This window comes from Pholcus phalangioides, unplaced genomic scaffold, assembly GCF_987345545.1.
Source record: "Pholcus phalangioides strain wild (caught in Gottingen) unplaced genomic scaffold, Ppha-v1.0 ptg000021l_1, whole genome shotgun sequence".
NCBI classification, from domain to species: Eukaryota; Metazoa; Arthropoda; class Arachnida; order Araneae; family Pholcidae; genus Pholcus; species Pholcus phalangioides.
In genome coordinates, this window is record NW_028301614.1 from 10,258,411 (window position 1) to 10,274,677 (window position 16,267).

The 16,267-nt window shown below is 35.4% G+C and overlaps 2 protein-coding genes across 2 annotated transcripts in view; one reads left to right on the forward strand and one right to left on the reverse strand.

Moving 5' to 3' along the window:
* LOC149070591 (follicle-stimulating hormone receptor-like) overlaps nt 1-16,267 on the forward strand; it is a 133,452-nt gene that overhangs the window by 78,866 nt on the left and 38,319 nt on the right. The window contains exons 2-6 of the mRNA XM_089249033.1: nt 2,267-2,341; nt 4,362-4,436; nt 9,523-9,600; nt 10,520-10,594; nt 10,927-10,992. Of these exons, the coding sequence (XP_089105159.1) occupies nt 2,267-2,341; nt 4,362-4,436; nt 9,523-9,600; nt 10,520-10,594; nt 10,927-10,992 (369 nt within the window). The remainder of the gene's footprint in view (nt 1-2,266; nt 2,342-4,361; nt 4,437-9,522; nt 9,601-10,519; nt 10,595-10,926; nt 10,993-16,267) is intronic.
* On the reverse strand, nt 7,435-9,122 carry LOC149070592 (THAP domain-containing protein 1 B-like). Its single transcript, XM_089249064.1, has 2 exons — nt 8,610-9,122; nt 7,435-7,546 (listed from the first exon to the last, which is right to left on the reverse strand). Exons 1-2 carry the CDS (start codon nt 8,760-8,762, stop codon nt 7,484-7,486), a joined length of 216 nt encoding a protein of 71 aa, XP_089105190.1. The 5' UTR covers nt 8,763-9,122; the 3' UTR covers nt 7,435-7,483.

The window sequence follows — 16,267 nt, forward strand, 5'->3', positions numbered from 1 at the left end:
CCAAGAATATGCAAAATAAGTACTTCTAAAATTGATAATAATTCAGAATAAATAAAAAAATAACTCCTGTATTTATGAAAATTTAGATTTTCAGATAAAATTGCAGAATGAAAAAATTCTGACTTCAGAAAAAAATAATTCCATAATTTTGAAAGAAGTAATTCCATAATTCATGAAAATTCATGAATTTTTATGAAATAGTTCCAGAATTAACGTAAATTCCGAATTCATAAAAGAAATTATAATTACTGTAAGTGATGATTCCAGTGCAACCTCACATGTAGCACAACATGTAGCAACCAACCCTAATGGTGGCTGTGTGTGGACACAGATATCCTTGTACTTCGCAAGATTCGCTTACGCTATGTAGCTATATTCTACGTCAAATCAGGGGTGCGCAAACTCTAGCCTGAGAGGCCAAATCTGGTCCGAGGAAGGTATTCTATCCGTCACGCGAATACTGTGTGTGAAGAAAAAAGGTATCGCGCCACACAGGTGCGTCGGAAGTGTTTTATGCATGTGGGTGATCGTATTAAGATTTATTTAGGAGATTTCGGCTTAGGTGCTCAAGCACCTCCGAAACCGCTGAATCGACATAGGATGACAAGAATCATCGATTCGTGGGTTGCATGCGGTAATGAACTCGCATAGCTAACCTGGAACTAAAAAAAGTTGTACGTTCCTGTGTTAAATCATACAGTAACACCTCTGCATAGTCGCAGACAGTGCCGTCTTATTGTATGGGCCCACCCTGGCACGGCCGGGGGCCTCAAATGCAGAGAGGGCCTCGTAATAATGTGATATAGATTTTTGATATATGGCATGTAAATTTGTAAACAATCATTTCTAGTCAGCTAAGAGTCCCTCAGAAAAACCAATTTGCCCGGTGGGTCCATGATGCTTTTAGAACGACCCTGTCTCGAACTATGAGTCGGTTGGTTGCCTGCGGGCTTCGTAAAAAGTTTCAATTTCGCCGCGGGCTTCGTGAACAAATTAAATTGATTTTGACAGCAGGCTTCGTAAAAAAAAAATTTCAATTTGGAACGCGTTCTCTTCGTGAAAAGCTTCAATTTTGCCCGCAATGTCTCAAAGGTTGAAGATTCCTGATCCAAGGCAATATTTGTTGCTGTTCTTTTTAAATCAAGCATTGTGGTAATAATTCGAATGTGGCAATAGTAAATGCCACCTGGCAGTCCTGTGGTTAGGGAGCTAGGCTCTAACTGTGCAGGTCTGGATTCGAATCCCTGTTCGGGAATGGATGTCTACTAACACTAAAAAGTTCCCTGGACAGATCATACGGAGCTCTTGGGAATACGTGAGAGGATCGCGCTATTCAATACATGATTATTTTTTTTAATTATTATTACTTACCGTATTCCTCGCATTAACCGACGTGCCGGGAAACAGCGAGGGAGACCAGCATCCCGAGAAACTGAAGTCACGGATTTCGAACAATTCTTAAATATCTAGACTCTCTGATCATTTTTTGATCATTTTTGTCGCACCGCGGTCATTTTCTGCACACGAGGGCTAATTAGACCGGGACCTACAATTTATTGCCGATTCCGAACGGCAGGCTTGTTTTTTATACTCATCGAGAGGTTGGTGCGCTAACCTCTCGATGGGGGACTCCCTACGGTAGCAATTTTTGCTGCGGTCATTATATCTAGACTCAAAGAATAGCTTGAAATATCTGATTTGAACCTCGTATTTCGGGTTCTTTTGTGTTTTACAAACTACGTTGGAAATAGTTCGAATTTTTACGTTTGCTTTTGCTTCCATAAATCGTTATTTATTGCAAATGTTGGATACTAATAAAAAACGTATTCGTTCTCGTAAAGCAGATTAGCTAATTTGGAAAAATACTGGACTGTGAATTGTTTCTGTACTCTTTGATCATAATTCGAATAAGCAGAGCAGAATTGTGCTGCAAAATATGATATTGTAATACAGTCAACGCTGCTTATTATAATCACGGATGCTGTCATTCAGTCATTGTTATAACATGGGAAAAAAATAGTTTATAGTTATCAGAACTTCGAATAATGGTATCTTTTTCGCGCACTCTGAAGCTTAGGCTAGGTTTTTGAAGCTTAAGTAATTTGTTCCCTGTAACTTATCGTTTTCACGCTGCAAAACCATGTAGGAACATTTCTTTCAATATATAATATACGGTACTATAAGATTATTAAGATTATAGATTATTTTCCTGCTACCATTAATTCTGATAAATTTACATTTTTCTCCTCTGTTTTCTTTGTTTCAGGAATTTTGCCGCAGTTTCTCTGCGGACGTTGAGACCCGGTGATTTACAATTATATGGACGTTCAATCAGAGATCTGTAAGTATTTTTACTAACAAATACTACCCGTCCCTCTAGACCAGTGGTTCCCAACGTGGGTGTTAACGCCCGCTGGGGAGCGATGGAATGTTACAGGGAGCGGTAGAAGCTACGGGTATAACATAGGATCCTATGGGTCGGATTGCGTTGGAGGCGATGGGAGTAAAAAAATTTCTGAAGAAGCGGGCGATGGGCCAAAAAAGGTTGGGAAACTATGCTCTTCTAGACCATAGTTTCCCAAACTTTTTGTTCAATAACCCCCTTCTTCACAATTTTCTCTCTCACATCGCTCCCCTAACTCAAGCGAACCCATCGTTTGAGGGGATCGTATGTTTTTTTTTTCTCCAAACCAAGCACAACTCAGGTCTATTGCCATAAGCAATTTACTACCTAGTGAGTTGTGCCGGAATTATGTGTGTACCTAACAGTCTGAGTGCGTATCTAGTATTGTGTAGGATTTTTCAGTGCTGCCATTTATATCTCAGAAGTGAAGTGAGTGATGTGTAGTGACTGAATATTTGTACTGTTTGTAGGCCTGTTGCTCTCTATGGCGAGACTTTTTAACGGGGAGATTGGCTCGAAGTTGGGAACCACAGAAAACCAACTTCAGCCGACCACCGCTGTGCGACGGTGGGGCTCGAACCCGGATCCCCACGATGCGAGTCCGTCACTACGACCACTCGACCACCACAGCGGCAGGATCGTATGTTATACTCGTAGCTTTTGACGCCCTCCAGACCATTCCATCGCCCCCGTGATGGGCGATTCCTTTATACAGGATGTTGCCTTGATGTGGTGACAGACTCATAGCGGTGATATTAGGCATCAAGAGGAACGAGTATTGCCACAGAACATGGTAACGCAAACCACGTTTTGTCGGTGAAAATCGCGACAATACTTATGAAGGGTGTAATGGCGAGTGGTGCAAAAAGGGCAATGATAAGTAGAAAAAATATTTATTTGACATGATTACAACACAGCTTGTGGTGTCAACAACTCTTGTAATCATTCCTCTCCGCTACTTTCTGACACTGAGATGTGTTGCACAGGCTGTATTGTAATCATGCTTGCAAGTAAATGGTTTCCGCACTTATTTATTTTACTTTTTTGTACTTATTATTGTACTTTATTTTGTACACTACAGATTGAGTTGTAATCACATGCTGTCAAACAAATGTTTTTTCTACTTATTATTGGTCTTTTTGCCCCACTCGACGTCACACCCTTCATAAGTATTTTTTGTGATTTTCAACGACTAAACGTGGTTCGCGATACCATGATCCGTGACAATTTTTGTTCCACTTGATGCCCAATATCACCCCTCTGAGCTTATCGCACTCCAAAGCAACACCCTGTATATTACATACCTTTATACTTGAAAATACCAACACCCAACAAAGTATGTAAGGGATGTTACGGGGATAAAAATGTTTGTGGTACTTTAAAGTACGAGTCAGTTGCAAAATTGTTAAACGTTCATTACTGCAGCTAGTTTGAAGATAAGAATTCAGAAAAGCCTCTGCACATTTACACAAATTCTTTTCATTTTATACTTTGAATTTTCTGGTAGATATGCCAATTAACGACAATAACTCTTTGTTTGTTGCATAGCCGGTGTAGCTGTGATTTTGCAAATTTTTTGAATGTGGTTTTTTTACCTTAAAATTTTCAATCCCAATTTTTTCATACTGTAGTTTGAATACCACAAAGAGTGTAGTTATATATATACTCTCGGAAAGTAACATCACTTCAATACATTTATTTTACGTGTGATTGCTAAGATTTTGCACGTGTTCAATAAGGACTTGTTTTAGCTGTACAACTTAAAATTGATTTTTATTTAATGATTTTTCCCCCCGCTTGGCTTGAATACGTGCCACCAACTATGTAAAACAATATCAGCTCCAAAATTGTCAGAGCATTCATTCAAAGGATGAATTTTAGCTATACTAGCTGAAAAAATTGTAGATCTCTCTCTCTCTCTCTAATACAAATTGTAAATTTTATTATTTTCTTTTAGGTTCTTAGAATCTGTCAAAGATTTAGAAAATATCCAGGCAGGAGCTCTGCACAATTTAAGTCATTTACGCACAATGTAAGATCTTATATAAGTTTATCATTCATTTATAAAACAGTGTATATGTTTCTATTTTCAATGCATAGGCGTTAGAATCACAATTTACTTCCATTCATTTACAAGATGTCCTGTAAGGCCTCATATTCAGCTGTTATCTCATCAACCGTTCGTCGTAGTGTTACGGTCCTAATTCAAAAAATGCTTAAAATATGTTCGGGAAACACTCGGTACATGTCTTGAGAGTGAAAATATAGTACGTCTTAAAATGAAACATCTGAATTTTTGGATGGTCCCCCCCCCCCTCCTCTGACTTCCAATTTGAAAGTTATATTTTGTCTCTTCTGAGGCCAACAAAAACAATTCCATGTTCTTAAGTGCAATATTCTCTAAGATATTCGAATTGAAAATCGGATTTAAAAATGGGAAAACAGCATAAACTAACGGACAACGCTTCCTTCCCTTATTTATGGTGCTCTTTCCGAACTTTTCTACGAGATTTTTTAATTCAAATATCTAAGCAAATATTGCACTGAGAAAAGTGAAATCTTTTTGTTGGCCTCGAGAGATAGGGCACCAACTTTCTAATTTGAAATTAGAGGACAGGGGTACAGAATGTACAAAAAATTTGATTTTCACTTTTATGATACACCATATTTTTTACTCTCAAAACTAGTACAGAGAGATTCTCAAACACATTTTGAGCCTTTTTTAAATTGTAACCATACCTGTAAGACGAACGGTTGATGAGATAAAGACCGAATTAGCACTTACGGGACACCCTGTATAATTCAGGGATGAAATACGACGGAGTGGATATTTTAAGAAGGATTAGCTCCAACTGAATACACGTGAAAAATAAAGTATTTCACAAACACTTACAACGGGGGTCGTCTTTAAAAAAATTGTCCGTCAGCATTTGAAAATACACATCAATTTTTTTATTTATAAATATGTTTCAAGTTACTTGTGTTTACTTTTTCCGTGAGCACATATTCTCGTGAAGGAACGTCTTTTCTCGAGAAAATTGTTTCTCCGTTTCTTGAAGAGAAATTTTACGAAAGTAATTTTTGTGTTTCGTAAAATAAATTGAACTTTAAACAAGTCAACAATTTTCCTTTTTTAGAACATTCGAAATGCACGTGACCTTTTCTTCGTTTTAAATTTTTAAATTTCATACGTACATGCTTCAACACTGTACAAGCTAATATGCAAAGTCAAATATTTCCTCAATTTTCATTTTTTATTTGCGAACTTGGAAAAAGGTTTAACCTCGAAAAGAATGAAGTGAATAAAACAATTCTAAATTCCTACAGAAAATGCCAACTTCATTTCATCGAAAACATGAAAATTTTCATTTCATACGATAATTCGATTACATTTTTTTAATAAATTAAATATGTGGTTGGTTTTTTTTATATATATACTTTATTTTCATTGTATATTCTCTTTAAAAAAGCCTTGAAAATTGAAAAAAAAAGTAATACTTTTCTTCGTTTTTTGTTAATAAAATTTTTGTTATAAAATTAATTAATTAATTTTTTATACAGTCTCCGTGTGCTAAAACTTACAAAAGTCTCGCTCTAAAAATCACTTTTCATATTTCATATTTTTAAATGCGATAATTATCGAGATATTAAATTTATGTGATTGCTATATTTTGGCAATTTATCGTTGTGTTGGCTAGTTTTCATTGGCTCAAAAGTTTCCCCCTTTTAGAGACAATACACAAATGAAATGAACTCCACCACACACATTTTATGAACATTATTGTGACTAAAAACATAAAATTAGCCGTACATTTTTTGACAATTTCAGAACTTTTACAACTTTGAATTTAATTAACGTTGCACAAATTGTGAACTACGTCCTCATTCATTGCTGATAAATGCCGGTAACTCCATAGTCAAATATCTCCGTTAATAATGCATTAAAAAATATGAAATTTTTTGTGAACGACTTTTCAGAGTCACATATACATTTCAAGAATTAGAAGTTTTAGCAAGCAAGTTCTCTCTATATTGAAAATTAATTTTTAAGAATATTTCTTTTATGTATGCGACCCCTTGGAAAATTTAAGACATTTTGAGTAACTGCATTTGAAAACCTTTTGTAATTGGAAGTATGTTTCTAAAGTCAACGAATGCGAAGATATACGCTGTGAAACAATTTGGGACAACCTGTGCGACAAACAAAAAACTAGTGGGGGGGGCGCGGCGTTGCCACCCTCCCCCCCCCGGCTCTTGAAAATACACTAAAAATGGTACATATATGCATACAAATATTGAGTACATGTGCTCCCCCCCCCCCCGGAAAAAGTTGAAATGACGGCCCTGGGGCAACACCTACTAGAGAATTTTCAAGGCCGCAACACGAGCTCGTGACGTCACTAAACTTAGGCGACTGCTTGCGCTACGCACTGTGGAATCGACTTGATATATGTAGCGTACTCATTTATTATTCCGCGAGTAAAATTGGTGCTATGAAATATTTCTGATTTCTGCCTTAACTTTTTGCTAGCTGAATTTAGATTATATATATATTTTTGTTTTACTCACCCCCCCCCCCCCCCATTATTCAGTTCAGACAAAAATGAAAAAATTCCCTGTACTTGTCTAGGTTCATAGAACGATTGAAAATAAAATGAAGCCACAGAAAAAATTATCCTTTTCCTCCTTTGAAATGGTTTTAGGAAAATAAATTTATAACTGAAATGAAATTTTTCTCACAATCAAGTTTCATATCACACACCTACAGAGAAAAAAAAAAATCAACAGAAAGTGGAAGTTTTTTTTAAATTAATATTTTCAAATATATTTTACGAATTGGGAACATTATCTACTTTAAACACTGTCTTCATTCTCAAACAATTTAAGCAATAATTTAAAAATTTCCTTCAAATTTTTTCCATTACATACAAGCAAGAATTTTAATATTCAAAAGCTAATAAAATGATTCTTATAACAGTAAATGAGAACAAGATAACTTTCATTACACTTTATTCATAGAATTATATATACTTTATTAAAAAATTATATATTTTATAAACAGTTGTATCGCACAAACCATCAAATTCCTTTATATCTTTGTAAAAATTTGTAATTTTCTGTACTGAAATGTAATTCACACACCTGTGTAAGAAAAAGAGAATTTTACTTAGCAGTCTACTGATTTACAAGGATTCATTAAAATATCAATTAAATAATAAGCTAAATATGCCTGATGAGGATCATCAGGATAATTAAGGAGATAATCAAGCACTATAGACAGCGTTGACAAAAATTGTTTGCTTCAAAAAATCAAAATTTTTTGAAAAAAAAATTCAATATTTTCTTTTCCTAAATTTTGAGTCGAATCGAAAATGCTAACTTTGCAGGGCATTTTTCTCTAATAAGGTTGTGAATAAATTGAATAGCTTGCCTTCGAATTTTAATACAATTGTCATATTTAAAAAGAAATATGATAAACATATGGGGATTAATCAAGAAGCTATGCGCCTATGCATAATAAAAAATGAGACAACCATAATTTTTTTATGGGCAGTATATTTATATTTTATCATAATTATTGGTTTTTGATTGCTCTTATTGGGTTGCTGTATTTGTGGAATATATATTAAACATCCATATTTTTTATAAGGGCAGCTTTTGTCAGCCACCTCGTTGGACATTTTGTCTGTTGTGGTATTTGCATTAGGGTGTATTAAATATTTTTCATAACAGTTATAGTTCCCAGTTTTTAACTTATAGGCAATATTAAGCTCTGAAGATCGTGCTTAAAAAAAAACTACTAAAAATCTCATTCAGCATACCAGTGACATCAAATTCTACCAACTGTTTATCTCGCCCTCTCTCCCCAAAAAAAACTGCATTACATTTGTTTAAATATTAATTAATGTGTAAATAATATGAACCAATCTTCCCTTTACTCGTATTACATCACACATGTTTAAAAAAAAATCATATTCAAAATTGCTTCAAATATTAGTCTGATTTAAATCAGAAATTTTTCGTTAGCAAATGTTCATTAGCCAATTGATTATTCAAATCAATATTTTTAGCTTCAGTTACGTGTATTAAATTTCGGGAATAAAAAAGAAAATTCTACAGTATGCAATATTATATATTATTTGTTTCTAAAATCTGGCAATTATGTAATTCCAATATTAAAAAATAATTTTAGTTATGCACTTACCTTGTGATTCTCTATCGGAATGAAGTCTTTTCTTGAAATGGCTGAAAGCCAACGCTTCCTCAACATGGCATTCTCCGGGAATGAAAATACTGATACTTTGGGACCTTTAACATAGTTTCCCCGACAATGTGGTGCACAGCTTTTATATGGCATGATTGTAAAGTTTTTTAGATGTTGAAATCCACAGAAACGAATAAAAAAGAACGATTTTAAGAGCTTCGTTTTCGCACATGTCTGACAATAACAACGTGGAAGATACAAAGTAGAAGCCAAGCAACGTGCTTTGTTGGCGAGAAAACAACGTGCTTACACATCACCCCCTATAGATAAGCCTCTTATCTATGGGGCGGGTGTTGGCCTACATGCGTTAAAGAAAAATTGCTTTTTATCACTTGGCGCGTTTTCCCGAATAACTAATGGCTTATCGTAGGCTGATGGCAACCATTCCATTTAATTCTTCGGCCTAACTATGCTACGTCACAACTACTTTTGGGTTACCGTGTAGAGGCCTTGTTTTCTAGAGGGTGTTGCCTGGGGTCGACGACCATAAAACCGGTTTCCAGTCTAACCGGTTCAGTAATGAAATATCAGAATATCACGTGACGTGGGTGTGGCAAAATATCACTTTTACTGTTCCCTGGATATACTATTTAGAAGAATTTTTAGGTTTCCCATTTCTTTCGTAAAGAATAACTTTTCCGCAGTCAATTTCTGTTGATCTATTCTTTCATAATTTTGAAGTATTAGGATATATATATAATTATCGAATGTTTTAATTATTATTATTTTTCCAGTCGTCAACGTATATGTGTTAAATCACGCTATTTTGAGTGAAATTCTATGTTCATCAATATAAGAGTGCTGCTCATTATATGTGATAGCTAGTTGATTCAATATATATTGATTCTTTCAGATCAATAAAGCAAGCTCCAGAGTTGCGAAACATTTCCAACGAAGTCTTCAAATGTAAGCTGCCTAACCTGAAAATAGTGTAAGTCGCTGTACAAATTTTCGCAATTATTCACACACTTCGAATACATATATATATATTTTTTTCAACTATAATGGCAGCACATTCATTCATTACAGGCAATTCTGGAGCGAATCTCTCGAAATGATTCTAAATATATATTCATATGCCGAGACAGAAAGATTAAATATTATTACTATGGTACTTCAATTTGTGATTATTGAACAAATATGGAGGTAAAATACAGGGTAGACGAGAAGTCCTGGATACATTTTAAAAACTAATAAGCAATCAACTTACTCACATAAAAAGGTGCAATTTGTACAAAAATACCGTACTTATTATGGCCTAGAAGCAGTGGTTCTCAACCGGTGTTCCGCGGAGCCCTTGGGGGCTGCGTGTGCACTTCCCGGGAGCTTCACGCCGTCTCGAGGAAAATGAAATAAATCAGTAAATTTGATAGATTAAAAAAACAGGCTTACATGGTTCCGTCATAAAAATTTTACACAAATAGGGCACCTCGAGTCGTCAAACAGGGCTCCTCATAAAAATTATATACTCAAAAGGGCTCCGCGAGTCAAAAAAGGTTAAGAACCACTAGCCTAGAGCGTTTTTTTTTAATAAATTTCAAAAAAAAAGTTCAAATTTCACTCACGTGTGGCACTGTTGAAAGCAAATCTCGCCGTAACACAAAACGCAATACAAATAGTGCATGTTTAATGTTTATGACAATTTGTGTTATATAAAACTACCACATTTTCAACATGAGCACCCTTTCACTCGTTTAGAAGTAAACCGAGCTAAAAAGGGCGCTCATAATGGAATATGAACAAAAATATTGTTCATCTATTTTTTGTCTGTACGCAATGCCCATTATCATTTAAAAATTCCTTTTCAACCTTATGTTAAAAGTTTATATTTCCACTGTGTTTCATAACAGGCGAATCACTCATACATCATTAGGCGCCGTTCCCGACTTGCAGCATGTGGAAACGAAAGACGTCATCTATATGGTGTAAGTACCTCATAATCTTCCATCATCTTGATCGATACCCGTACTTCTTTAACCCATTTATGCCCACTAGTATTTTTTTTTTTCAGAAAAATTTGCAACACATGCGTTTTCTTGTTAAGCTGTGCTCAAATGAGTACAGTGCACGAATGTATTAAACAAGCGGTGTAGCTAGCATGTGATTGCTAAAAATCATGACGATGTAAATGTATATATTATAGATACAGAATGTTTGTTTGACACCAGCGAATGGTTGTGTTGATTACAATACGGTTCGATTATTATAGTATTTTTTTACTTTTTTCTTATTTACTTTTATGATTATGATCAAATAGAGACCTGGAAAATAATAAGATCAAGAAGCTTACTGCTGGATCCGTGAAAATGAAGACTGAAATACTGTGAGTAAATGTTTCTCGTTATATGTCTTACTGAACTTATACGTTGATGTTTCATTCTTGATCGAGAAATACTACTTTATTATGAGAGTCTTTTCTTCTGTTTCATTATCGATATCAATAGATCGATGGACTAATCACATTGCTTTTGCTATATGGTCATTTTAATAAGATTCACATTTAAAAAAAAATCTTCATAATTATATGCATATTGAATAGATGGAGTGACAACTTGCGTTACTAACATTCATAAGAGTAGACCCTCAGGTTCATGACAGACCTGTTTTCAAACACCGTGAAGTACAGGCAAATCCTGTTTTAACGAATACCGTTGAAGCGAAAGTCTCGTTGTAACAAAAACTTTTATAATCCTCAAATAATTTTACATAGGAAAAATGTATTGCGAATTCCAATATTACGAAATGAAAAATCCGTTATAACGAATTTAAAAACAAGTTTCTGAAAATCAACAAAAGAGTACAGAACGTTCCAAAGAAATGATCGCGTAAAAAAATCTGTTTCAAAGAATTAACTTTCTGAACTGTTTGGGAAGAAGGATTGTTCTTCTAAGGATGGCTTGTGACGAAAAAGTTTGAGCAATACGGTGTTTAAAAAAAATAAATGAAATCTGTGGTGAGCCAGTGTTAGGTGTTAGGAATGTTTCCTATTTCTTCTATTTCAAAATGAGTGACCTCGAATGCAAACAGTTTTCTTTAATTAAAGAAAAACTTCAGATCATTTCTGAAGTTCATGCTTTAGTAAATGAAAAGGGTGTGGGGGGGGGCATTAAAATACGGCATATCTCCTTCTACTCTCTTTCAACATTTTTGAAAAATCTAACCAAGTTGGAATTTCAAATTCAAACAGCAGTTATAGGATCCCAGCCGCTGTGGTGGTCAAGTGCTCATAGTGACGGACTCGCATCGCGAGGATTCGGGTTCGAATCCCACCGCCGCCGCAGTGGTGGTCGGCTGATGTTGGTTTCCTGTGGTTCCCAACTTCGAGGCGCAAATGCCAGCCGATCTGCCCATTAAAAAGTCTCACCGCAGACAGCAACAGGCCTACAACGATACATTATTCAATCATTACACTTCACTCATAGTTAGAAAAACTGGTGGCAGATGGTAGCACTACACATAACAAGCATTACACAGAAATAAACTTCACATCAGGTTTCACTGCACGTAGAAGAACGTTCCAACATGTACCAATTCGTTAGAGGTTCCACAGAGGAATATGGACGAGGTGCATGTATGGTTTAGTAGTTGTAGTAGTAGTTATAGGATCCCATGGAAGAAAGACTGGACTTTTCTAAGAAAGACTAGACAAATTTTCAAGATGTGGATGTTGCTGTCTTTACAGGACATTCGTTCTCGATGTTTTCCAGAAACGTACATGGTTTCATCACATTCATTCCCGAAATGCGCCAACTAAACTAAAGTTTTGCTTCACTGAAGCACTTCTGTGACTATCTTTCTTTCGTTCGGTCATCTTTCTGGACCCCTTGGTTAATGTTTTTTCCTCTTTCCTCATATTGCTGTATTTGCATGATAATAACAATAAACTACAGTAAAACCTCGTTAAGTCGTCACCCTGATAAGTCGTCACTCCGGTTAAGTCGTCGTTTTTCTTCAGACCCTTCCAGTTCTCATAGACCACAATGTTATTAAGCCCTCGTTTACTTGCCGCCAATTTCGGTTAAGTGGTCACTATGAAAAAATTTGGGAAAGTGGAACACAGACTATTTTTATGGCTCCCATTAAAAAAAAGAGCTTGTTAACAGCATTGTCATATGCTTAAAAGTCACCATAAAATCCTATATACCCAAACGGAACAGTTTAAGTAACGAAAGTTACGCTGGGGAAGTTCATTTGCCGACTAAGGTTTTTGGAACGTTGGGGACTGTTCAAGCTAGATCTCATTTCTGCCTGGGCTCCATTGGAGAAACTGGACAAAACGCGAGACAACCAAGCTCTGTCGCAAGAAGCAACGTAAGCACTTCGCTTCCCCCCCCCCCTTGCAGGGCATCTCCGGCAAAACCCAAAATTTATTGATATGTCAAAGATTACATAAAGGAAATCAAAAATTACGTAAATCAAAGAATCAAATTAATCAAGTTAAAGTCAAAGTGCAACGGGCACGGGTAATAAATAATCATAGAAAGCATGGGCTCTACTAATTGAGGGCTTAAAATTTAAACAAAATATTTTTGTTGAAAAAATTAGACATTCTTCCTAAGTTGAGGTCTTCTGTTTACTTTTCCCGGCCCAGGGCCCCTCCACCAAGTCAAAAGTGTTCGAGATTACTTTGTAGTTGCATCATGAACTACTGATGAAGAATTCAAACACTAAAATTAAATTTGATGTATATGTAAAATTAATGTTCAATAGAGAGTTCTGTTATGAAGAAAAGCTACTTATTCAAGCAGTTGCTCTGTTAGTCTATAAATTAAAAATTGCTAGTATATAAATCAAAGTGTACAGTGAATTTCACCACAATAATTTAAGTAATAAATTTCGGTATCTATAAATTTTATTAATATTGTTATTTTGATTCACACTTTAATAAATATCATATTACTTTAAATTTATACGATTTTCATAACATTGCACATTCAAACTGACGGAACTCCGCTTAAATCGTCACTCCGCTTAAGCCGTCATAATTTTTCGATAACTTGTGGTGACGACTTATCGAGGTTTTACTGCATTTGAATTTGAAAAAAAAATAATAATAAGATTTTCAGCAGTAATTTGAAAGCAATAGTGGAGTTTAGTGTACTGTTTGAAGATACTTCTATTTTAAGTTGTGAAAATAAAGCAATATGTTTTCATTCAAAGCACATCAAGTTGCCTTTGCCTTAAATAGAGAAAACTACTCCGCCATTTTGAAAGATTTTGGCTGATTTCGGCTATGTCGTTCAGTAATGATTACTGTTTAAAATGCAGAAAAACTTCTGTTGCAATTTTGCCGGGGTTCATTCATAAATTGCCTGGACTAACCCCCAGCCCACTCATATAAGAAAATAATTTAAGGAAGGACTGAAATTTGCATGTGCTTTTTAATGCAAGCACTATAAGTGTTTGAGCATATACTTGTTTCCTCGAGGATTTTTGTGCAAACAAATGCATATTTAACAGAGAAAAGTAGGAAAAAAGAAGCAAAATATAATTTTACGGTTCCCGAAAAAAATCTATTAGAATGGCTTCAAAGGAAAGAAAAGAGACATTATCAGACGTTATCATTATCTACATATTAAGAGGATTTTTACAAAGGTTGCAAAGAAAATTTTGGCAATTTTTTTCATGTTTGAAAATCGGTCGAAAATTGATTATAGGCTTACTCTGGGTGAATCGGTGTTTGTTATATATAAGCAATCAAAATAGTGTAGATATAGCAATACGAAGTTCACGAGATACGGAAAATTCGTTATATATAAAAATTCGTTATATATCCATCGGTGTTCGTTATAAGCGAGTCCGATTGTAGTATTTTCAACCAAAATTAAAAATTTATTTAACCATGGCTTTTCAATACATTACTGCATTTGATTGGCGGAGCGATAATGAAGGGGGTATGAGCTGTTAAAAGTCTCATCTACGGCACCCCGATGTACGCGTGAAGGTTCAAGGTTCAAACCGTATTCATGTGCCAAATATACAAGGTGTCCCGCAAATTTGCAAATAGTTTACAAAAATTGAAGGAATGGGTATATTTGAATGCGGTTTGCGAAAATTATTCTCACAAACAGAAATTTTTTTTTGATACAAGAAAAAAAATTAGTTCACATTTTTGTTGATAGATGGCAGTGCACACGAAAGCTGATCGCATAATTTTGGAACTGAACCTTCCTTCAATCTCTTCTGTGTCCGAAATATTCATGAAACTTCAACCGGCGATTCGTCTCTATATGAGGTAAACCAACTTCATCAGTATTACATCATCCATCAATGTCAACGATGAAATTGCACAAGTCCCAATAACAGGAAAATTCAGAAATGAGTTCTAATTGTGCACCATGCATTTTATACGACTCTGATTTGCATATTCCCCGTGATTTGCTTCCGTGCAGCGCGCTCTATCGACAAAAATTGTAACTTTAAAAAAAAATCGATGGGGAAAAAAACTCCCTTTGTGAGAGTAAGTTTTACCCAAACTACATTTAAATATATCAGTTCAACTCTTTTACGAATTTTTTAATTATTTATGAATTTATGAGCCACTATTCACTATTCTGTAATGTTACTTTAAATTTAAATGTGCTCGAATCTGTAAGTCCTGATTAGTAGTCGGAAAGAGTTAGTCATGTGAAAAGATTCGCGAATTCATTCAAAGTGTAGAAACTTTTTGAAAGTTTAAATGGCATTTTGATTAAATTTACACAGAAAATTGCTGTCGCTCATACTTTCTCGGAAATTTCACCTGTTATATACGTATATTTCGCTGTTGTACGCGTATTTCGATTCGATGCTAGTGAGTTACATTTACTCATATATGATCGTTTAATCCACTGATTCATCTCTTAAGTTTTAATTAGCCAACTGCTCACGCATTCAACTGTAATGTTTCGCGTGTGTAGCATACTTTTCGAAACATTACACACGTTAAAAATGATATACGACTCTTTCCCTAGAAAATACACTTTTTAACGCATTCCATCTGTAGAAGATAAATCAGTCATGTTATACCACACACCTAAACCAATGGCCTGCGGGCCAAATGTGGCCCTCGGAGTCATCTGATGTGGCCCACGACCTCAAACATAATTTGTAAAAATGAACTAAGTGACGCATAAGCAGATCACTTAAGTGCCCCACGAAGCAGTTCCAGATCTCTTGAATGAACCGTGGCACATTCCTATTCCCAGATCACTTAAGTGACCCCACTGACAGGGCCGGATTAACCCATATGAAGGCCCTAAGCACTTTAATGATTTTGGTGCCCCATCCCCTTAACAGCATAGACCTGGGCCTCATGGCAATTAGATCTGTTTAAAATTTTCGTGAGTAGACATGTAAAGTGATAAGCGAGGGTTTTTTTGGGGGGGTTCAGGAAAAATCCTTTTCCCCGGTGCCTATGATGCTACGGATCGGTAAGTGTCGTAGAAGCCTAATGACAATTCAATCTGGTTAAAATTTTGGAAAGAAAGAGTAAGTATGCAAATTTGTAAGCTAGGGACCTAAGATTTGCATGCCAACAACTTTTCCAGTGGAGTTGTCAGTATAAGCTACCTATTTCATCATCAAAAAGTGGATCAATGCATTTAGGTAGACGCACT

Coding starts and splice junctions, on each gene's coding strand:
- LOC149070592 (XM_089249064.1), bottom strand. CDS start 8,762: ATGCCATATAAAAGCTGTGCACCACATTGTCGGGGAAACTATGTTAAA. Junction 7,547..8,609: donor TTCCGATAGAGAATCACAAG/GTAAGTGCATAA, acceptor TTTCTTACACAG/GTGTGTGAATTACATTTCAG.